Below are 23,008 nucleotides of genomic sequence, written 5' to 3'. Positions count from 1 at the left end.
CACCAGGGTCCCCCGTGCGTTCAGCCACATCCCCACTTGTTGGCACCGCCTCTTAAGTAGGGGCCCTTGTATCCAGAGGTAGGCTTCCTCGGGAGTCTCCGGAGCCCCTAAAACTTTGCAAAGTGGTGCACCCGTGTGCATTCCTGTAGCCGCCGCCGGATTCTCGGTGCGGTCTTTCATAGCAACACCTGCTCCTGGCCCTCTGAGGCCAGTTATCTCAGAGCTGCGTTTCTGCAGGGTCGGGAGAGCGGCTTGCAGACTCCACCCACTGGCCTCGAATGGCAGGAAACTGAGGGGCAAAGCCAGTCTGGCAAGGCCACGGGCTCGCTTCCCGCTGGAATGCAGGGACCCCTCGGCCGCCCACCCAGAGAACCGGTCCATTCCAAAGCAGTCTCCAGACGGCAGGCACACCGGCAGCCGTCGACGCGCTGGAAGACACAGCCTCCGCCAACAAACTCAGACCAGCCCCAGACAACTGACCTAACTTTTCCGAGCTGCTTCAGGTGATGGTCCCTAACGTGGGGTTAATGCCCACCCAGGGACACGCCCACCCAGAGGCGCGTCCAATGCCTGATTAGAAGTAGCTTCTTACCTGTTTGATCTCCACCAGAAGAACCGCGCCATGACCTGCCTGCTGGAGCTGTGCTCCTCTAACTTGGGCCTGCAGAGGAGCCACCTGGGGGGGTCCCGAGTGAGGCCCGGGAATCTGCACCAGTCCCAGGTACTGCTGGTGCGGGAACCACGCTTCGAGCGAGACCCTAGGCCATGCTTGAATTAGGTTAGAACACTGCAATAACAATGCCTACATTTGCCCTGACTTGGGCATCTGACCTCATGGGCGACCCACGGAAGCAAAACCGATGTAAGGACAGGCGTCCCAGAGAGCGCTGATTCAACAGGACCAAGAGAAAAGTCGCCAGGAGGCCTGGCTTCGCACCATTTGCCTGTCTGTTTATTTCAAGTTTACAGAGAAGCTTCGACATCTGTGGAAAAACACCAAAGGCTTCTTTTTCTCTTCAGTTCATGTCTTTTTTAAGTGATAAATACACAGTATTTAACTTGGTACACCTGATAAAAGGAAAATGCATAGTAGAAAGGACCAGGGATGAAACAGAAGCATCGGGCAGGACGTCAGTCACAGAATAGAAAAGTCGGCCGTCCCACGAGACTCGGCCCGTAAAGCTGGAGGAGGTGGGAATCCACGATCTTGAAACCTTCCCTAGCACCTTAGAAGCAGGTGGAGGTCATGGTCCTCCCCACCGGAAACACAAAGCTCCCCTTTGGAAGATGACTGAGAGCAACCTGCGTGCCCAACCTATGTGTCTGAGTGCACAGGGACTCGCCTCCTTGTTCCAGAGAGGCTTTGAGGACGGGAGCCCTAGCTCATGGGAAAGGCTGGACCACTGGGGAAACAGCCTCCCCAGCCCCCGGTGCCTGCAAGGGGCTAGAAAGGGTTTCACGGGAGCCATAAGCCAGGACTAGGTGAGGGATGCGGAACAGGGCAGAGGAAAAGATGGGGAGAGAAACTTGTGCTTCCTTCAAGGCCACGGATGCAGGCCGCAGGACGCTTACACCAAACTGGTCCCGCAGGGGAGCCAGCCGTGGGAAACGGACGGGCGTCCTGGTTCACCTGAGAGCGCTGTTCCTAACAGCTTCTCCCCTCTCCTGCTGGAGCTGGTTTTTGAAAAATCAACATCTGTGGTCCCAGGGGGCGGTAGTTAATACTTTATGTAACAACCCTCTCTACTTAGACTTTTGGGGGGTGGCAGTTCCTTTCCACAGCTTTCTTTGGTGTCCCTTCGTAAAAAAAAAAAAAAAAGAAAAAAGTTATGAACTTGGGCCTCCCCTAACCCACCCACCTGAACAGCTGGGGGCTGCCCAGTGGACGGCATTCCACATGCGAAACCGCCCCCCCCCAGGGTTTCCTCTGGGGAGAGACTGCGGCCAGACAAGGCTGTGTAAACAGAGGAATTCTGCAGAAGCGCTGTGTGCCGCTCGTCCTCCCGGGAGGCCTGGACGCAGAGCAAGGACGGGCTGACTCGAACCACTGCGCAGTGCTTACTGCACACTAACCAGGCCCCATCTGCTCCCGGAAGGGGAGGGGCCCATACGTTTCAACAAGCTAAGAGGGCAAGAGGAAGTACTAGGCTACAGAAAGAAAGAGAAAGAAAGCAGGCGAGACTATCCTCCATCAGACGGGTATTCTTTGCTGTTGCAAACCGGCAGTCCCTAATTCTGTACTGTTAAAAGACAGCAATAAAACTCTGGTTAAGCGACAGTTAAAGAGTTTACAGTCGAGATCTATGGAAGCCAAGAACGCCTGGGCCGAGTGAACGCGCCGGGAAGGGGGTACAAGTCCCTGCTTCTCCATCTCTGCAAAAAGTCCTCGTACCAAGGCTGGTCGGATGGAAATTACAGGAAAGCGGGTCCCCCTGAGCCCCACTACCATCTCCCCAGGTCAGGTCCCACAACACAGAGGGACTCTCCCAAAACAAAGTCCTCCCAGTTTTCCTACCCTTGAACTTCAGACGCACCCACGTGTGGGTCTGGAAGAAGTCTCACTTGAACAGCAACCAGGCTTCCCAATACCAGATGGCAGTCAAGAAGGTAAACCTTTTCCTTCTGGACTTTTGGCTTTTACAAAAGGGAACGTCCTGGGCCAGGCCCTGGCCTGCTAGGACCCTGAGGAGTGCTCTGGGTTTCAACAGCCTTCTCGAAAAGGGTCCCAGGAGCTCTCGGGTCGATCCTAATAGAGCTTTGCTGGTACCAATGACCATCCCAGTGTTTCCCAACTGGCCCTCCAGAAACCAGCTAACTGCTTCACGAACGACAACACTCAGCTAGTATTTAAGAAGAGAACAAAACGGCAGCAGTGTCTAGAACACACAGGTTGTAAACAAGCTAAGCTGCTAATACACAAGCCTACGTTTCATGGGCTCTGACTCCTGCCTGGAGCCGTGGACCAGAAACTGGAAGCTCTAAATGATTTCTGAACTACTCTGGAGTTCAGACAGAGCTGGAGAATTGAACATTTTTGCTTCTTTGTTCACTCTTAAGCCATGTAATATACATGGAAGTATAGGATTTCACCCTGATGTTTTTTTGTCGTTTAAAAAGATTTACTAAGAGAGCTCTGTCAGCTCCTTGAGAACTCCGCTGTAAGTGGCTGTCGTAAAGGATCACACTCCCGTCCTTGAAACGCACGCAACTTCTCCCACCAAGACCACAAGGCCCTTCATGGGTCAGAAAATCCTCTTTGCAGAGCAGTTTAAACATCAAGCCCTTTCTGTTTCTGACAACTCTAGCCATAAAAACGATGCTAAAGTTTTTTTTTTTTACAAATACTTCGTTGCCTCGAAGCTCCCTGCAGCTGCTGAGGGCGAGCCCCGCCTCCACTCCTGAGTTCAGGGTCCTGGAGGGCGGCACGGTTTTAGGCGTGGGGTTTGCACGAGAGGCCACACCCACTGCTCTCCCTTTCAAACGCAGCGACAGCCCCACTCTGTGGTCTCAAACCACACCATGGTTGTTCTCTGCCCGTTTTTAAAACCCACACACATTCGCCTGGGACAGCTGACATGGTTCCAAAATCACGGCGAAGGAGTTTTGGCATAAAAATGTTTTAAAAAGCAATTGTCCCAAAATGTACGTGGGTCTGCGTTTGCAACTCCTCACGCCCGCACGTTCAGCCAGCCAGCAGCCATGGTCGATGTCGTGGAGGTCTTTTTTTCTTTTTTGTCCCCTTTAAAACAACAAAGGTTTAAAAAAAAACAAAAACACCCAGAGATGACGGGCAAGGCTCTACACACGTGCTTCCGTAAGACATGCTGCTATGGAAACGCGGGGTGCGCGCAGCCCCGGAGGTGAGACGCTGAGCATGCGAGGTCACGGGCGGTCGGCAGCTACTCCATCGCGTCGTCCGGCCACGGGGGATGCATGCGTGCCTGGTGGCCGGGGCCCAGGGCCCCCCAGCTCTCCACTCGCGGGCCGCCTTTCACAGGAGCAGTTCCTCCTCCCCCGGCGGGGGCGGGGCGGGCCCGCGGAGGCCTTCTTCGCTGCCTTGCTTCCTGCTCGCGAAACAGAAAAGCGGGGTTAGGAGCCCTCAACCTGCTTCTCCAGGTCCCCGCGCAGCCTGCCGGGCTATTTACTTAACCTCTCCTTGTAGGTTCCCTCCCCCTTCTTCCTTGCTTACATAAAATTTTCAAAGGAGACTTTGTATTCCCTCTGCAAATGGAAAACCAGAGTCATTGGCCAAAAATAACAAGGAACCGTCTGTAAAAATACCTGTGAACCTATCTGCGTGACACCTAAAATCGCGCCACCGATTACGCACCGTGTGGGCCCCACACTGAGGCCTATCTCGACCCCCTCACCCCCACCGCCTTTAGGATGTAAGTGGTCCCACGGCAGGAACCATGACACTTGTCTTCTGTCACCGGGTGAACTTCTTGGGGACGGCCAGCAGGACCCCTGGGGCTTAGCCTGACACACAGCCAGCCTTCGGGGAACAGCTGTCAACAGACGCAGAACTGCCCCAGCGCACAGGCCGAAGAGGAGGGGGAGAAGCGCCCTCCTCTGGGCCACAGGAGCTGTCAGAGGAGACGCAGCTGGTGGGACGAGCCATGTCCCATGTCCCCTGTCCCAGGGGGACCACGGCCCATGGCACCCCCAGCTCGAGTTGCCTGGGGTGACAGATGTGGCTGGAGTGACACAGATGTGAGGGGAAGTCCCTGAGGGGTGGCCTGGACCCTTCGCCACGGTCCAGCACAGGTGCCCCATCTCAGGGAAGCTACTGGGCTTGTCACACAGGACTAATGTCCACTGTGCACCACTGGCCGGAAGGGAAAGGCCCCTACCCAGGAGGGAAAGTGTGATGTTTTCGTTCCTAGAAAGAAACCCCTCTTTGTTTAAAAAGCACTCATGGGTTTTATTGTATCTGCCACAGAAGAGGGGTCAAGTCCCCTGGGGAGGAGTGCTGTCACTAGCGGCTAGACAGGCCCTCAGTCTCTGCCGTCCAGCTGGTCTGGCTGCAGGCACTGGCGGGGCGTGGGACCCCGGCCTCCAAGAGTGCTGGCCAGGCTCTCCGGCTCCGAGTGGTGGGCCATTTGGAAAACTGCAGCATCCCACCCGTGGGCCAGGGGCAAGCACAGGTAACCCCCAGGTGTCACTGGGACTGCAGATGAGGGAATAAGGGGGCAGTAAAGCCCTCTGGACCCATTTCAGTCTGTTGATGTCTCATTGGAAAAAAAGCAAAAGAATAAAAACAACAGACTCAGAGACAGGAGGCAAACCCTGAAAGTGAGGTGGAAAAGAGAAAGGCCGGTGCATTCCACTTCTACTCCTTGTCACCCTGTGGGGCTCAAACTATGGGCTGGGCCACCCTGTCACCTGGCTGCAGAGACAGCTGGGAATGTCCAGCAGGGACTGAGGCAGCCTTCTCAGGCTCCTGACAACCGGCTGATTGCTAATGACCGCTTTTCCTGCTCCAGAAAAGCATGAATGATCTGCAAACAAGCATCCCTCCGACATCACCACAGAAGCCCCTGACTCCCATGGTAGGCGTGGCCAACGCGTTTAATCTAAGCCAATTCCTATCCCATAGAAAAGGCCGACGCTGGGACGAGAACGTTCACGGCTGCCTTCCTCCTCCATGACAGCCAGAAGGTGGAGACTGTCCACCGCGAGATGAACAGAAAAATAAAAGGTGGTCTGTCCATACAGTGGAATATTAGCTGGCCATAAAATTAAAAAAAAAATGAAGTGCTGACACCTGCTCTGCCACAGATGAACCTTGAAAACAGGAGGCTGAGTGAGAAAAGCCAGACACCAGAGGCCACACACTGTGGGATTCCATTTATAGGAAACATCCAGAACAGGCCAATCTTCAGCAACGGAAACTAGCTTAGTGGTTGCTGGGGAATGGAGGGGTTGGGTGTTTACACAGCTCTGTGGCTGTACTAAAAAGCCATGGAATTATCCCCTCCAAACAGAGGAGCTGTATGGTGTGTGAGCTCTATCTCAGCGAAGCTGCATTTAAATCATAGAAATGGCTGCCTGGAGCTCCCAGGTGAGGCTGAGGTGGAGAGTCAGGTTCAGTGCGAAGAAGACTGGGGTTGTTACCCTGCCCCAGGCGCTGCGGATGGGGGGGGGGGAATGAGGAGCAGAAGGAATGCCATTTGTCATCTCAGTCTTACAGGACCAAAAATTCTCATCTGTCGGGAGAGGTACAGGTAACACTGACCTGGGTATACACTATGTTTGGAAGAGGGATGGCCAATCGGAGGAGAAATCCAGCCCCGTGCCCGCCCCGCCCCCCAGGCAGAGGACTTGTACATTAATTTGCAGCCAGCTGCAAGGGGACTTAACTCTCTAGGTCTTAACCCATCGGAGAAGAGAGGGTGGACGCTGGAGAGCCACCAGGGGGAGCCACGGATGCAGCATGCCCGACCTACACTCCCACCATGCCGCCCCGGAGCAGGGGCCACCACGGCCCCGTGACGCGTGCAGAGCGGACGTGGGAGCCCGCCTGGACCCAGGGTGAACGCACAGGCATCCCGGGTGCAGCGCCATGCACCCGCAGCCCCAGCTCACATGCATGACTCGTCCGAGGCCCAAACCCCTGGATGCCCCTCCTTTTCAGTCCGGGTCCAGGGGCCCAAGGTGAGCCTGGTCACAGCAGAAAGGAACATCCGCCGGGGTGCGGACGCCCGTGCACGGCAGCTGCCCCCGCCCCCAGGCCCTGGCGGAGGCTACTGCGCAGGCAGGCAGGCTTTACCTTGGGCTCAGACAGGGGCTCCCACTGCCTGGTTGGTTTTTTGCTGGAATCGCCAGAGGGGAGGGAAAAGGGAAGTGAGAAGGGACAGTTGGGGGCCAAGGGATGCCCATCCCCTACCCCAGAGACAGACCCAAATGCCAGCCTGACAGCCGTCGCCAGGGCAGTTATGAGGGCGCCACCCTGCCGTGACGTGGAGGGTCCCCTAAGCAAGACTGGCTCGCTCACCCAGCAGGTGGCTGAACATCCCCCCCCCCCCCCCAACCGAGCACGCCTGCTTCTGGACCACGGAAGTGCTTCCTGAGTGTCAAGGGCCCCCTGGTTAAAGTGCCAGCCCCCTGAGGAAGGTCCCACTTCAGGCTGGACGAGCCATCCGCCAGAGGAGGAGTCATCCATCCCCTGCGGTGGGGTAACTCCCTGGCCAGCAGCTGCTCTGACTTCCCCAGGGGCCCGAGTCTGTTATGAGTCTTTCCCGATGGCGCCTCTCCAGGCATGGGGGCCCAGGCAAGAGTGCTGGACAGGGTTGCGCTAGGTCTGCCCCACCCCCACCCCCCCGCACAGGAAGACAGGTGGACACTCACCTGAGCAGGTTCCCGGGCGCTGACAACGAGCGCTCCTCCCGCCGGCTGCCCTCGAACGGGTTCCCAAAGGAGCGTTTTCGTATCATGGTTTTCACCAGGATCTGAAGGGGAGAACAGGAGGCTCAGCCACCTGGAGGGGGCGCTCCCGGCAACATCTTCCCTAGGGCCAACATCCTTCTTTCCCCAGCCCCTCGCCAGCTCCCAGAGCCTGTGGTCGATGGCAGGCCTTTGGGAGACACAGGGCAGAATCTGGGACAGAGCAGCCAAAGCCACCACCAGTCAACTGGTCCACTCGGCAAACCTCCCGTGGCTTCCTGGCTGCCCACAAGAAAAGGGCCCTCAACTCCTTGGTCTGACATTCAAGCCCAGACACAATCTCCAGCCTTGAGCTCACCCAACCCCTAGGGGGCGCTGCGCTCCCGGACAGCCGGCCATCACTGCCCCTGGTAGCAGGTCTCTGCCGAGCCACCAACCTGTCTCAACCTGCCTCACCTTCAAGGCCGGGTCTCTATGCTTGGTGAAAACTGACCACGCTGACAAGAAACCAACTATCTCTTCCCAGAAATAATGGGGTACAGGGGTGCTGTACAGCTTTGTAGCTGAAATATAACTCCCACAGCATAAAGTTCACCACTTTAAAGTCCCTGATTCCCTGGTTTTAGTACATTCAGTATAGCTAATTTCAGAGCACTTCCGTCACTCCAAAAGGAAGCCCTTTCCCCATTAGCAGTCACCCTCATCAGCAGACCTCCCTGTGCCCAACATGTACCAGTCTGCTCTCGTCCCTGTAAATGTCTCTCTCCTGGACAGGTCACGTGAGTGGACGCACAGTGTGCGGCTCTTTGGCTGGTTTATTTCCCTCAGCATGTTTTCGAGGTTCAGCTACGTTGTATCAGTATTTCACTCCTTTTCATGGCCGAATAATATTCCTCTGTATGGGTATAAATACATTTTCTTTATCCACTCCTCCATTGGTGGACATTGCTTCTTTCCACTTGATGGTGGTTGTAAAAAATGCTTGAACATTTGCATCCAAGTTTTTGTGTAGACATGTTTGTCCACACAAAATGCTTTCATTTCTCGGGTGTATATCCGGGAGTGAAATTCTTGGATCACATAGTAATGACGTTTAACATTTTGAGGAATGGCCAGTCTGTTTTCGGCAGTGGCTGTACCATTTTCTATTCCCACCAGCATCACCCAAGGACACCGTTTTCTCAGAGCACTGCACTGTCATCAAGAATGAGACACACCTGTCCAAGTGCAAGGAGCTCAGGGAACATCCCGGACACTGGGGACAGCCAGGCTGGTGTGAGGACAAAGACTCTCAGAGGTCCCGAAGGCCGTCCTAAGAGGCGCTGGGGGTCGGCCTGCCCACGGCCACGTGTGGGTCCTCTTTGGTTCGCTCCCCACCCCAACCTGCTCTAACAGACTGAGCTGGGAAACGTGTCTGAGAAGAGGACCCTCGGGGGAAAGGTACCACCCCTCATTGTGCCCCTCGGCTGCCGCTCAGCTGCCCTCCTCTGCCACCTGGTGCCCAGTCTCACCCAGCCAACCTGCCCCCACACTTTCTAACACCCAGATCTGACTCCCTCACTCCCTGACTTCGAGTCCCTCGCCCACAGGAGTTTGGAACTTAGCCTGTTGCCAGCCAGGTTGCCATGGGAGGTTCTTGAGGAAGGGAGTGAACCAGTCACCTTTTGTTGATGCTTTTGGCTACTGTGTCCTGTGAAGTTTTTCAAGGATGGGGCCCCCCACCCCCTCCTGGCAGAGCGTGGTGCCTCTTCAAGCTGTTTCAGGTACTGAGTTGATTTTTTAAGGGTTTGCTGCTAAGTGTTAAAAAAAAAAAACCACACACAAAAAAAACACTGATTTACAGTGGAGTTTTTTTTTAACTGATTAAAAAGTAGAAACACCTCAATATCCAACTGAAGAAGAGATAAAATGTGGTCTCCCCAGTGGGCTATTATATTACTCGACCATGGGAGTGACCTGCTATGATGCGGATGAACCTCAAAAACATTCTACTAAATCAAAGCGTCCAGACACAAGATGACATAATTCCCTTTATAGAAACTGTCCAGCATTGGCAAGTCTGTAGAAACTGGAAACAGACTGGTGAGTGCCAGGCGCCAGGGGCCGGAGAGGGGAGTGACTGCTAACGGGGACAGGCTTTCCTTTAAGGTGACGGTGTTCCAGAACTACCGAGGTGAGTGGTGATGGCCTCGTAATACCATCCATGTGACAAATGCCACAGTGTTGTTCATTTTAAAATGGTTCAGTCTATGTCCCATGAATTCTTTCTCAATAAAAAAGAAGAAGAAGAAAAAAATACTGACTTAGAGAATAAAGGCCATGCTCCTGGTGAGGGCCTTTATTCTGCAGCCCCCAGGGCACCCCAACCCCTCAATCCTGGGCCTTTGCAGAGGTCGACGGCCCCTGGCAAGACCACCCTGCCCTGCTCCTCCCCCATGGCCTCATCTAACCAGCCAACCCCTCCCCCGCCTGCCCCCAGGAACTCGTGGAAGGAGATGCTCCTCTCTGAAGTCCCTGCTCTGCGCTGGCCCGTCACCGTGCAAAGCAGACAAGGACCCATCTTTTCACGAGGCCAGGAGCCTCACAAGGGCTGGAGCTGGACCTAGTTCATCTCTGTAACCCCGTGGCCAGCACAGGCCGGGTGCCAGGTGGGGGCCCGACTTCCTGCTCCAGCCCCCTCCCCAACTTCTTCCACTGCCTCGCACTCCACTCTCCAAGGCGTATCTTTCCAACGCCCACCCCAGTCGTGCTGCCTGCCTCTCAGTGCACGGCAGCTTCTTGCGGCGACTTTCCAAACCACCCCCATGGAGGGGAACATCTTCCGGCCCCTCCGTTACCTGAACATTCGTTATTTATTGGTTGTGTGCTCAGCGTCTGCCTGTCCAGGACGGCAGGTACCATGTCGGTTTTATCACGGCCCCCTGCCCCCCGCACAGGCCTGAGAACCCACGAGGTGTTTGAGTGCTTCCCGAACAACCAGTGATGGGTCAGACCTCCAGGGCCAGACACCTTCTCCCAGGGACATCCCATGGTGGGCTCTGGGGCCCGATGCCAGCCACCTGCCCCACTCTGAGCGCAGGACCTGGGTGCCGTGGGTGGGTGACAAAGAGTGGGTGGGTGTGGGTGAGTTTCTAACAGTGAAGGTCACGCAGAGGCTCCAGGTGGGGAAGGAGGAGGAAGGTGGGAGTGGATGGCTGCCCAGGGCCTCGAGGTTTGGAGGAAGGAGAGAAAAAGGAAGCAGGAGGGAGGGTGCGAAGCTGGGAGAGGAGGAGCCAGCAGTGGCTCCAAGAGGGGCGGTTGGTCACTTGGGCCCCGTCCAGAGCCCAGGGCCCTGCCTCTCTGCTGGCCCGACGCAGGCTGGGGCTTTGGAGGCGGCCACGGTGGGTGGGTGGCCAGCTGGATTCCACCCCAGGACCGCTGCCTGGGCCCTGTGGGTCCTGGTCTCCCCCCTGGAGCCAGGCGTCCTGGCGGCAGGAATCTGGCCAGTGGCTGACTCACTGAGGCTGAGGCGTGTGCAGTGGGAGCCCTGCCCCTAGCCCTGGAGCTACTCCCACACTGGACACAAGGTGAGCTAAGCCTTCCCTCTGGAGACGGGAGACCCACCCTGGTGGGAACCGTGTCCCACAGACCTGGGCTCCAGCTCCTTCCCTGGCACTGCCCAGGTCCCTCAACTCCTCTGCGCCCCAACGTGCTCTGAAAGCAGGAATTCAGGAAGGGGCAAGAGGGTCCTTGGAGAGGGGCTGCCCCTCCCTACAGTGACATCAGCACTGGCTGCAGGCAGAACTAAGGTTAGAAGACACAGGGGCACCTGGCCAGATGTGTGCCCGAGGCCCAGAGGCTGAGGCCGTAGGTCGGGGTCACAGCCAGCCATCCCCCGACTTTCAGGCCCAGCGTCTGTGTCTCAGATGCCCCGGTGTCCCAGCCTGTCCTCGCAGGGCCCCGTCCCTGGTGACTCTCTCTGTCCCTGCTCTTGGTCAGTGGCTCAGCCCCCTTACCACGGTCGCCAGGCTGGGAATGTGTTTGACCGAATTCTCGACCTCCTCTTCGGTCACCTCGACCAGCGTGCAGTTCTCGTCCTCAGATGGCAGCGGCTCCGCCCCATGCCTCGTGACCCAGGGGTGCAGCTTCAAGGAACGACAGGAGGGGTGAGGGGTGGGCGCAGCTGGCTCCCGAAGGCGGGACAGCACAGCCAGGGAAGGGATGCAGGAGGGGAGAGGCAGTGGCCTGAGGCCAGACAGGCAAGAGAGCGGATAAGCCAGGCAGAGGTGGGGGGGGAGCAAGGTGGGAGGAAATGACGGGAGCCAGAGAGTGGGAGGGAGCTATGAGGCTGGGATGTGCGTGGCCCAGATTCTTCATCTGGCCCCTGGGCTTGGCAGGAAGTGACTGAAATTTGGTATGTACCCCTCACGGCTGCCCGAGAAGCCCCCATCACTCTTCAGCAGCTCTCCCTGGTCCCCGGGAAGCTCAGCTCAGATAGGCAGCATGCGCCCCATTTTACAGAAGGGCAAACAGAGGCTCAGGGAGGCACGTGGCCAAGACCAGCTGGAAGGACACAGTACAGAGAGGAACCATGCTGGGCTCTGCCCCCCACTATATCCCCCCAGGGTCCAAGCCCTCCTCTGTAACATTCTGGGCTTCCCCACCTTCAAAGGCTAGTGGGCTAGGTGCCCAGAGGTTCCCAAAGCAAATCTCCAGGTTTCTGAAAGGGCCAGATGTGTGCATGTGCCTCGGTTGCAGTGTAGGGGTAAGCGGGGTCTCTCTCAACAGTGCTTTCTGCTACAGGGTGGAATTTGGCAGGCCAGCATGAGGAGCGGAGTCAAATTGCTCTCTGAGTCCCACCCACCCTCACTGCAATCTTCACTCGGATAGGCAGGGTCAAGGCAAGGGCCCAGGACTTGGGCAGCCAGGGCATGGAGCACACAGAGGCCTGGGTGCAGTCCGAGGAGGGTGGATGCCACCAGCCCAAGCCAAACGAAGTGAGCGCTCGCTGCCCACAGGCAGCAGATTCCACTTCCACAATCACATCAGCACAGGCCCCAAATCCCCCCCTGTCCCCTCCTAGCCCCCAGCAACCCAGAGGCCCAGAACATGGCAGGGCAGCGATGCCAAGGAGGGCGTGGCACGACGGATGTGGGGCGAGGGGCCTGGCCAAGGCAGGGTTGAGCCAAACAATTCCAAGCAGAGAACACAGGCCAAGCTAGTGGCACGCACCCCACAGGGCAGCGGCGGCCCCCAGGTACCTTGATCTCTGGCACCACGATCCTTGACTCGGGGTTCTTGTCCAGCATGCGGGTGATCAGGTCCTTCAAGTCCTCGGCTATGTCGGGCCTGGGGGTGACAGACAAGTCAGCAGTTTGAAAGAGAGACCCAGGACCATGTAAGGCTCAGAGAAGGTGGTGAGTCAGGACGGCTGGGTGATACTCACTGCTCTGGAAATTCCAGGGCCTGGCTCTTGATCTTGCTGTGTAAACACATAATCCTCTCGTCCATGAACGGGCACTGTGAAGGGAGACAGGAGCGCCCATGGATGGCAGGCACACCCGTCCTGCAGAGGGCGCCCTGTGCTGGGGCCAGCCCACGTGGGTCACAGCACAGACACGAACAGCCCAGTGGCCTGATCTAGGGAGGGAGCAGTTTTCATATCCTCCCCGACCAAGTCCTAGAAGGATCGGGGGGGGGAAGCAAACACCCTTCTCCACCCACCCACCGTGTGGACAATAATAATTCCAAGAACAAGTCACCACAGTAACGGCCGGGAGGGCTCACCCGGGCCTTGTACTGAGTTCTCTCAGGACCAACACTTCACTGGCTGCTCTGCCTGAAAAGTTCTCCCCACTAACACCTGCCTGGCCTGTTTTCTCCTACCATTCAGGTGTCTAATCAAAGCACACCTCGGGGAGGCCTACCCAAGCTCCTGCCTGAAACAGACCTGCCCTGCCCACTGCCCACACCACGAGCCTTCTCCTCACAGCACCTATCCCTGACGCTGTTACATTCATATTGAACTCACCATTGTGTTACATGTGTATTTATTTACTAACTCACCACTTGTGCCTTCCTAATGTATTTATTACCTCCTGCATTACGTTACATATGTATTTGTTTATTACCTCCCGCATCGGAACAGCAGCTCTAAGGGGGCGGGATGTTTGTCTGTCTTGCTCACTGCTGACTCCTCACTGCACAGGAACATCCCCGGCACCAAGCAGGGGCTCAGTAACTGCTTATTGCAGGGATGTCAAACTCATTTTCACCGGGGCCCACATCAGCCTCGTGGTCGCCTTCAAAGGACCGAATGTAATTTTAGGGATGTATAAACATAGCTACTCTTTCACAGTTTAAGCGAGAGCTCGGCGCTGCCACCCAGTAGAAACAAGGTGCCGGGCCAGATAAAACAAGGTGGAGGGCCGGGTTCCGCCCGTGGGCCTTGTGTTTGCCACCTGTGACTTACTGAATTAATGAGTGCTTGCATGATTCCCATCTATCCTCTCCATAGCCATATGCAATAATCGGTATTATTCTCACTTTACAGAAGAGAAAAATGGAAACTCAGAGAGGTGACACATCCCAGGAAGAGCAGAGCTGGCATTTCAGCCCAGCCTGGGCTGACTCTGCAGCCATCCATGCACCGTCCCCCAGGGTGACAAATCAGCGCTCACCCAGCGAGGGTCTCACCCAGCAGGGGGCCTCGCCCAGCAGGGGGCCTGACCCAGCAGGGGGCCTGACCCAGAAGAGCCCAGATGTTACCCCGGAAAAAAGAGCCTTTCTTTATGTGAGTGCTTAAAAGGTTGGAAAAAGTCTCAGAAAGTGAGCTGCTCCACTCCTGTCCAAGGAAAATGATTTCATTAAGAGCAGTAACTTTTGACAGGAGTTTGGATTACACAGGTGTATCCACTTGACAGAACTCATTGAAGAGTACAGTTAAGATCTGTACATTTCACTACATGTCACTAATTTTACCGAGAACCTCCAACAAATAGTGAGCTCCAGCTAACACTCACACTCTGACACACTGGAAGTGTAGCAATGGTAGAGATGTTGGTAACTTACTCTAAAATTAAAAAAATAATAATTTAAAGGCAGACTGAGGACAGACATGTGATAAAGCTGAGATTCTTTATGGCAGTACCCAGGGGGTGGCTGTGTGGGTGTTCGCTGTACAATTCTTTCAACTTTGCTCTGTGGTTGAAAATTTTCTGATACAATGTTGGGGGGAGGAGATGACAAACTCCTTTCTGTCCTGACAGAACCCATTTCTGAAGTTTTCCTCAATAGGAACACAAGCTCTTCAAAAGGGAAAATCCGTGCTTTTATTGTTCACGTAATCAATCATAACTTCAGAGTTAAAAATATAAGCCACTAAATATCAACAATATAAAAAAAGGACCAAAAAAGAAACACCAGTACTCCCTAAATCAAAAATGCCAAAGGGATTTTAACTTCCATTCCAGTTCTATCCCTCCAACAAATGGCTTCTTGGAACGGTATGTTCAGAAGAACACCAAAGTAGGATCAGCCTCAGGAGGCAAAATGCAGGTATTGATTAGTGATGTCTGTCTCGGGTTTAGGATAGGAGAGAATGGCAGGCACATTTGCTGTGCTGGCCCCAAACCTACCAACTATTTACAACCTCTCCAAGCCTCTGCCCAGCCCTCCACAGACAGGACTATCATGTACGGACAGGTACCTTTGAGAAGGCACCCTTTTTCCTATTCAGATCTAACTGTGGAAATGAAGTTATACGACTTGTAAATGACTACATACTGTCTCCCTGCAAAGGGAACTATTGATCCAAGGGGGCCACCCAGCCACACTCAGGAGGCAGGATACCCCCGCTCTGTTACCTGGCCGAACACGAAGCAGTACAGCGTCACACCCATGGCCCACACATCCAGGGCCTGCAAGGAAAAAAAGGAGCTTCATGTGAGGGGACACGGTGGTAGATGAAGGGCATCGACCTCTTCTGCCCGCCCAGCATCAACTCCTCCCGCTTTTCTTTGGGGAGCCAGCTTTTCTTTGGGGAGCCACTTCTCGACTCCGAGTCCTTGGAGGTGATCCTGCCCCCAGCCTCTGGGTGGGCACACGACCCAGCACTTCCCCAAGCCATGGTAATTGGTTCAAGGATGAGCACATGACCCATCCTGGGCCAATCACAGTCAACCCCACAATTTTTGCTGCAGCTCTTCAGGAAGCCAGTCTTTCTACTGAGGTTGGTAAACTGATAGAAAGTGGCCTGGACCTGCTGGTGACCAACCCACCTGAGGAGGAAACCAATTCAGGAAAACAGACCTAAGGGATGGACAGACGGACTCCTATCTGAATCTCTGCATCCATCCAAACCCAAGGCCAAAGGGACATCGCTCATCTACATTATGTAACAGGTTCCACTGCTGAGTTGGGTTTTTGCCACTGACCAGCGAAAGGACCCCAAACACAGGCCGAACTCGGCATCTCAGGCAGGTTCAAACCTACCTTCCCAGAGAAGATCTTCCGGGTCTCGGAGAGCGACTCGGGAGCCATGAAGGCGGGCGTGCCCACGGTGTTAGAGAGGAGCGCGTCACTGCCCTTGAACTCGTTGCTCACACCAAAGTCGGCAATCTTGATGTGCCCGTCTTCTCCGACCAAGAGGTTGGAAGGTTTGATGTCCCGGTGGATGATCTTCTGGTAGTGCACTAGGGACAAGGGAGATGCCAGATGAGGGAGAGGTGCGCAGGAAAACCACGTGAGCGGATCCATGCGGCCCCCGTAGCCCAGGCCCACAGGCGTGGGGACCTCTGTTCTCCCACGGGCCCCCGCCAATCCTCCCCCACCAAGACCTGCTGGACTAGACAACACCCACGGCTCCGAAAGATAAGGGGGAAGAGGTGTTTAAGGATGTTCCCCGGCCTCAAAAGTCAGGAGCAAACCACCAGCTGCCAGGAACAATCGGGATTTGCATGGGACCGTCTCAGTCGCCAGTGACAGAGCAGAGAGAGTTTCTGTGGAGCCAGAAGCCTCAAGACTTGTGACAAACGATGTTCATTTACTTGTGCCGACACTCAGCCAGCTCACCGAACCTGCAGCAACTACAGCAGGTCAAGTAGAAGAGCAAACACAAAGCAGGACTGGGGACTTGGCTAGCTGTTCCTGCCTTTCTTCAGTGGTGGTAGTCATGAGGATGGTGATGATGGAGGATGGTGATGATGGAGGAGGACGGTGATGATGGAGGAGGATGGTGATGATGGAGGAGGATGGTGATGATGGAGGAGGAGGTGATGGTATGGGCAATAGGACCAGCAGCTTCTTGTGCTGACTGCCCAGTCTGGGGCCTAGCCCTGTGTGAATTCCTTCCCATTTAAATCTTGCAACAATCCTGATGTGACAGGCAAGGAGAAGAGTGAAAATGTTTAACAACTAGAAGCAGGAGATTCACTAGCTGATCAGAACCGCTGATGTGCCCCTGCTGAGTTCGGCCCAGGTGAGAGATACTTTGTTCCCATTTTACAGATGAGGAAACTGAGGTTCCAGGAGATAAACAGGCTCCCTGTCCCGGGGTTGCTGTGAATCAGGGACAGTGGCAGGAATAAGGGGTTCCATGGCCAGGGGCATGGCCCCAGGCAGGGATCTGCAGCTGCCCATGACTCTGCACCTCAGACAACTGAGTTTCCCACCCGCCTCCTTGAGCTCCAGGAGGAAAATGAGCAACTCCCTGCTCCTGGGCATGGTCAGCACCCCTGCGAGAGACTCTTCCCACAGGCCCCACTCACAGTACTCGATGCCTTTGATCAGATCCTGGAAGTAGAAACGGGCCTGGTCTTCAGAGAGCGGTTTGAGGGTGGGCACTTCCATCACCGGCCTGAAAGGGCAGCACACGCGTGAGAAGCGAAACAGACGCCCGGCCCGCACCTCCTCTCGCCGCTGAACCCCGCACCGCCTCGCTCAGCTCCGCAGCCCAAGAAGCCTTGGGCGTCACACCCACCGGGGGCCAGGGGACACTCACCCTTGGTTGACCAGTTCAAACACTGTAGGGAAGAGAAGGGATAAACTGTTACATTGGAAACTGGAAACCTGCCTTCCTCCCAATTGCCCCTAAAAACACCAAGAAGTTCAGTGGATTGAGCGTGGACCTGCAAACCAGACGATCACGGTTCGATTTCCAGACAGGGCACATTCGTGGGTTGCAGGCCAGTTCCCAGCAGGGGCCAGTTCCCAGCAGGGGATGCAACAGAAGCAACCATACATTGATATTTCTCTCCCTCTCTCCTTCCCTTCCCCTCTAAAGATAAATAAATAAATTCTTAAAAAAAAAAAACCCACCAAGAAGTAAGGAGAGGAACTGGACTCCCCTAGGGCCCCTCCTTGGCTTCAAGTTCATCAACAGCCTCGGGCAGAATCGAGCTAGGGCAAAGGCGCTCTGGCTACGGACCTCGGCTCAAAGCAAAGGCTGTGCGCTGACGTGAAGACCACAGACAGGGGCGCCGGTCCCTCCGCTCTGGCCTCTCCTGCCTCGGTTATGTAAGTCTCAACTTTCAAAAGCTGCTTCATGAATTTCCGCACCTCCTCCCACCCACCCAAGCACCATAAATCCACTGGCATGGGGGAAGCTGGCCTGCTGAAACAGGTCTATTTTCAGTTGCTCACAGCTTAACCATACTCGGGGCTAAGCGGCGGGTGGGACGTTTTTAACCTCCAGAAATATCGATCGCGTCCTCCACCCACTGAGGGCCAGGCCTGCAGCTGCAGGACCCTTGCCGAGGCCTGCCCTGGAGAGAGCCCCCAAACCGTCGGAGTCAAATACCAAAGGCCAGCATGGCTCCGTGTCACAAGGGCACCTCAGGAAGTGAGAAACTGCCGTGACACTGTGCATCCACATGAAACTCCTTTGGAACGTGGGTCATGGTTCTTTTTATACTGACTAGACTTCTCTGCTTAGACCATCCCATGGTGCCCTTCTTGTTCAGCGTACAAGGCAAGGTTTGACAAGGGTGTACCATGTCCTCTGCCATCTGGTCCTGCACAAACGCCACTCTACTTCCCAGTCCCCCAGCCTGGACTCCTGGCTCCCTAACCCTGCTCAGGTTTGCTGGTCGCCATGGTGCTGCCACCTTTGGAACCTGCCCATAATGATTAATCAAAGATTTGTTAATCTTTGCCCACGCGCCAGCTAAAATCATTTTATACACTTAACGTGGGGATGGTGCCACATCTGGAGAAACTGCCGTTCTGTAATATTCATGTTTTTACGGTTCTTTCTTTCACAAACTTTTTTTAAATAATTTTTTTAACTTTTCACCTGAGGACATTTTTTCATTGCTTTTTAGAGAGAGAGGGAGGGGGAGAAACTTCAGTACGACAGAGAAACATCAACTGGTTGCTTTCTGTACACACTCAAACCAGGGATCATGGGTACACAGATGGGGGACTGAACCTGCAACCTAGGTACATGACCTGACTGGGAATCGAACCCTCAATCTTTCAGTTACAGTTGCAGGACAATGCTCCAACCAACCGAGCCATGCCAGCCAGGGCTCCTCTCCTTCACGGCGTTCTGTGGGGTCACTGTGGGGCCCCACTGAACCAGGAGAGGAGCTGCTGTCCTCGGTGAGAGAGGTCAGGGGCAGGGCTGCCCCAAGAGGACACTGGGCTTTGGCAGGCACAGCGGCCTGAGCGGGGGTGGCAGAAGGCAAGGGCTGCAGTCTTACCCATGTACAGATGGTCCTCATTGGGGTCATCCAGGACCTGATGGCACGGCCACATGGAACAGGCCGGAGACAGGAGCAGGGAGCAGGGAGAGGGAGAGAGAGAGAGAACAGGTATGAGCAGAGAGGAAGTAGCCTCCACCTGACTGCATTTGCCAACAGGAAGGCCGCACGGCCCATTTTCCCCCCGTTGAGGTGAAGGGCACAGGGACAAACGCAGCGTGCGATCCGAAGGACCATCTGGAAAGTGAGCACCATCTAGCCCAACCCTCAAGCGTCCAAGCCACCCGGAAAGGAGGTTACAAAAGGGACGAGGCAAATTCCTCCGTGGGAAACACCTCAGCTTGAGTAAGAATCCCACCTGCCTCCTAGGAGACAGCTGGACGGGTCCTCAAGGTGCAAATTCAAATCCTGACCCCTTCTCCCCGACCCCAGCAGGACAGGATGCCTCCCTGCTTGGAAGTGCCACAGCACTTTCTGTCCCCTCCTCTCATGGCCTCTGCTCCCACCTTCTCACTATCTCCACCGGATCTCTCCTTCCCCCAAAGGGCAGGCACCAGGCTGGGGACACACTGCAGTGGCCTCCATGGGGCCCTGTACAGGGCGAGGCTCAGAGCAGGTGCTCAGGAAACACCTGATGAACGAGCAGTGTTGATGCCTGGAGAGGCCACATGCTACGGGGCAGCAGGAAGGAGGGAGACTCGCCAGGACCCAGAGCCAGCTGCTAACGAGCGCCCTTGGGCTTCCTCTAACGAGTCTAACATGCCTGCTCAAGATCCTGCAGCCTCTCTTCTTTCAGAAGAAACAAAGGCAGGCTCCTTGGCTAGACTGGTCCCCCTGCCTCTCCCCACATCACACTCAGCTTCCCCAGTCACCCAAGATCCACAGGAAAGAGCCCCGAGAAAAGGGTGACCACCTCTAGGCAGAGGCCTGGGGCAGCCCACCTGGAGCCCGAAGCCCTGCACTGGGGGGGTGGAAGCACACCTAGTGTCTGGCCCACCTGGAGTCCTCCCCCCACAGGCCCCAGTCAACAGTGACTGCTGACTCTCGCACCTACCGAAGGCCAGAACGTGCCCCTCCAAGCAGAGGCCTCAGGCCCTTTGCACATGCTGTTCCTTCCCCCATGTTACCCTTGGTAACTGGGCCGCCTCAAACATCACTGCCCCGGAGAAGCCTCCCCTGAGAGGCTGGCTGCACCACACTCGTACTTCCAACGGGCCGGGAACACACGGCCAACAAAGTGTTTCTCACACAGTTTACGGGTCCTTGTCACCTGGACCGGAGGTGCCTTAAATGTGGTCCAGGGACTTCTGGGCGTCCCCAAGGTGCTTCCAGGGGGTCCGTGAGGTCTAAACTGCTTTTACTCTAAAACGAAGACAGTACTGGCCTTTTTCATTCTCAGTCTTGACTGGTACAGCGGGCTCTTCCAGGAGCCGTGAGGCATGTGACGTCACGACAGGCTGTGTGCAGGAGCAGATGGGGGAACCCGGCTGTCTTCCGTGAAGCCAGGCAGTCACGGTAACAAAAACTGGCAAAAATGCGGAACTACACCACTCTTCCCGTTACATACTATTTGCTCAGACAATATAGTTATTTTTCATACCAGTGTATCACTTATATTAATATAAGTAGGATTCTTGTGGTACGTGAACTAACAATTTTTAGATCCCTCAGTTTTAAATTCCCCTGCGGCAAGTATCAGTAAATGTAACCCACATGAGCGAAAGCCCGTTGGGTCTTCAATAACTTTCAAGGGCGTAAACGAGGCCTGACACCAGAGCACGAGAACCGCTGGCCCAGAGCGGCTGGCCAGATGCAGACCGACGCTGCCGGCCCTGTGCCCGGTTTTGTGACTAAAGTCCTCTCGCAACCCACCCGCGCCCACCTGTTTAGAGGTGTATGGCTGCTTTGATGTCACAATCACACACACACATACACATACACGCACACGCAGCAGAAAGAGAACCAGCTCCAAAGTGACAGAAGTGAGCAAAGGGCCAGCCTCAGTATCCATCTGAGCCTCTCAATTTCTCCATCTGTAAAACTCCGGAGTGAGTGGGGCGATGGGGGAGCAGGGAGGGATTACATCAAATACCAGGGGGACGGAGCCTGAGGCCGTTCCTACTACTCAGCCAGGCAGTAAGCTACTGGGTGTGACTGGCTCTCTGTGGGAAGCATCGGTGTGGCATCCAGGTGACAACACAGCCAGGGGCTCCTCTGCGTGTCCCCCCCCCCCCGATGGGCCTCACCTCCACCAGCTTCACCACGTTGGGGTGGTCCAGCTTCTTGAGGATGGCGATTTCCTGGTACACCTGCTCGATGGGGCCCCTGGGCTGGATGCAGCCCCCTGGGGCCGGCCGGGTGCCTCGGGGCGGGGGGCGACCTGAAGGAGACACGAGCTACCTCAGGGTCACAACGAAGAGACATCACGGCAAAGAGGGCTGGAGTGCTGGACGCCACCGGGAGCTTTGCTCAGCCTTCTCCTCACCCGCCTCTCCTGCCACTGACTGACGAGGAGTGAGACCGGAAGCACAAGCCCCTTGCTTGGCCTTCGGTCAATCCTCCTTCCCATCCTGCACCTCCCTGGCCACTGGGAGGGTCAGTTCAGTGCAGTGGGAGAAAAGTCGGGGGTCTGCCTGGACACTCTAAACACATCAGTGAGTTCATCACTCCCCCTCCCCGGGGCTCAAGAACATCACCCCGCATCGCCTCAACTCCTGAAACAGCCAACACATAAAATGGGGTCAGAAAGAGGAAAAGACTAAGGGCTGACAAGACAAAAACACGCACACACACAACGAAAAACTGGGACAGAAATGTTCACAGATTAGTGACAAGGGCTGGGGACAGGATCCGGGCAGACCTCAGCATGCCCTCAAACACCCGGCGCTTCCAAACTCCACTCCCACCAAAAGCTAATCTGCTAACCTGTCCGAGTAATTTGTAGTTTCATCTGTGACTTCTACTTTTACAGACTTGTTTTAAAATAAAATACTTTAAAAAAAAAAAGACTACGCCAAAAAGAAAAGCAGTCTTTTCACTGCTTGTCCCTGTAGCCACCGACAGCCAAAAGGTCCCAGTGATGGAAGGACCCAAGGTTAAAACTCACTGGGCCGCACGCCCTACGTAAGTGAGGGTCTGAGTGTGATCCACAGCACTGAAGGTGGGCGTGACCAGCCTTGGGGAAGAAAAAGCAAGAAGCAGGTGTGTGTGAGCAGCGGGATGCAAGTTCAAAGGGAAAGGAAAGGAGGGCACTCAATGCCTCCTCTTTCAAAGGCAGCATTTTGGGAGACACTCACTGCACCTGCCAACAAGGAGGGAAGAGGTGAGCGTAGCTCAGCGCGAAACTGAACAGCCGGGTACCCTCTCCCTGCCTGGTGGGGAAAGGGAGGTGACCAGTGGGTGAAGCACTCGAGACCTCATCTGTCTTCAAAGGAAGTCAGAGGCAGGCGGGGCGTACTGATACAAAACTTGATACATGAAGAAATAATAGCACAAGGTATCATCCAGCTCAGAGTTCAGATGAGTAGGATAAACCGGGGTCCTGGCGAGAGCATGGGGTTCCTGTTTCTTATCTACTTCCCCCTTCAGGCCCCGCTAACACTTTGCCCAGCAAGGCTGGCAGGAGATCCTGTTGCATCAGCCTCTCACACGCTCACCCACAGGTCTGCACGGACCACGCACCACCACTGCCAGGCCCCGAGAGGGCAAGTGGGGGCTGCGTGGAGGGAGGGGCGGGAGGCAGGAAAAACCTGTTCTCCTGAGAAGCTGTTCTGCTCTCAGCTTCTTTTTGGAGATACAGTTCAACTATCTCATGGTATTTAAATGTTGGAAAATGCACCACTTCGAAATCTATCAGTCAGTGGTCTCTGGTGCATTCACGAGGTTATGCCACCATCCCCACCACCTCGTCCAGAACATTTTCATGCCCCTCGCTGGTCAAG

General features: G+C 55.3%; 1 protein-coding gene across 6 annotated transcripts in view; it reads right to left on the bottom strand.

Annotated features, from left to right (window-relative positions):
- Positions 1-930: 930 nt before the first annotated feature.
- The window catches only part of CAMKK2 (calcium/calmodulin dependent protein kinase kinase 2), a 44,810-nt gene continuing 22,732 nt past the window's right edge, over positions 931-23,008 (bottom strand). For 3 of the 6 annotated variants that reach the window (XM_053669634.1, XM_053669635.1, XM_053669633.1), the window contains 12 exons: positions 21,314-21,447; positions 19,068-19,104; positions 17,366-17,387; positions 17,133-17,221; positions 15,859-16,058; positions 15,231-15,284; positions 12,812-12,885; positions 12,627-12,714; positions 11,382-11,510; positions 7,351-7,451; positions 6,773-6,815; positions 931-4,064 (listed from right to left, as the gene is read on the bottom strand). In XM_053669634.1, the coding sequence (XP_053525609.1) occupies positions 3,900-4,064; positions 6,773-6,815; positions 7,351-7,451; positions 11,382-11,510; positions 12,627-12,714; positions 12,812-12,885; positions 15,231-15,284; positions 15,859-16,058; positions 17,133-17,221; positions 17,366-17,387; positions 19,068-19,104; positions 21,314-21,447 (1,136 nt within the window). In that variant the 3' untranslated portion in view covers positions 931-3,899. The remainder of the gene's footprint in view (positions 4,065-6,772; positions 6,816-7,350; positions 7,452-11,381; positions 11,511-12,626; positions 12,715-12,811; positions 12,886-15,230; positions 15,285-15,858; positions 16,059-17,132; positions 17,222-17,365; positions 17,388-19,067; positions 19,105-21,313; positions 21,448-23,008) is intronic. The other 3 variants (XM_053669636.1, XM_053669637.1, XM_053669638.1) reach the window with 3 other exon arrangements.

Source organism: Artibeus jamaicensis, unplaced genomic scaffold, assembly GCF_021234435.1.
Source record: "Artibeus jamaicensis isolate MK-2021 breed Jamaican fruit bat unplaced genomic scaffold, CSHL_Jam_final contig_525, whole genome shotgun sequence".
In the NCBI taxonomy this organism is placed as follows: domain Eukaryota; kingdom Metazoa; phylum Chordata; class Mammalia; order Chiroptera; family Phyllostomidae; genus Artibeus; species Artibeus jamaicensis.
The sequence above is the reverse complement of the archived record's forward strand: the minus strand, read 5'-3'. Positions and strand labels throughout refer to the sequence as shown.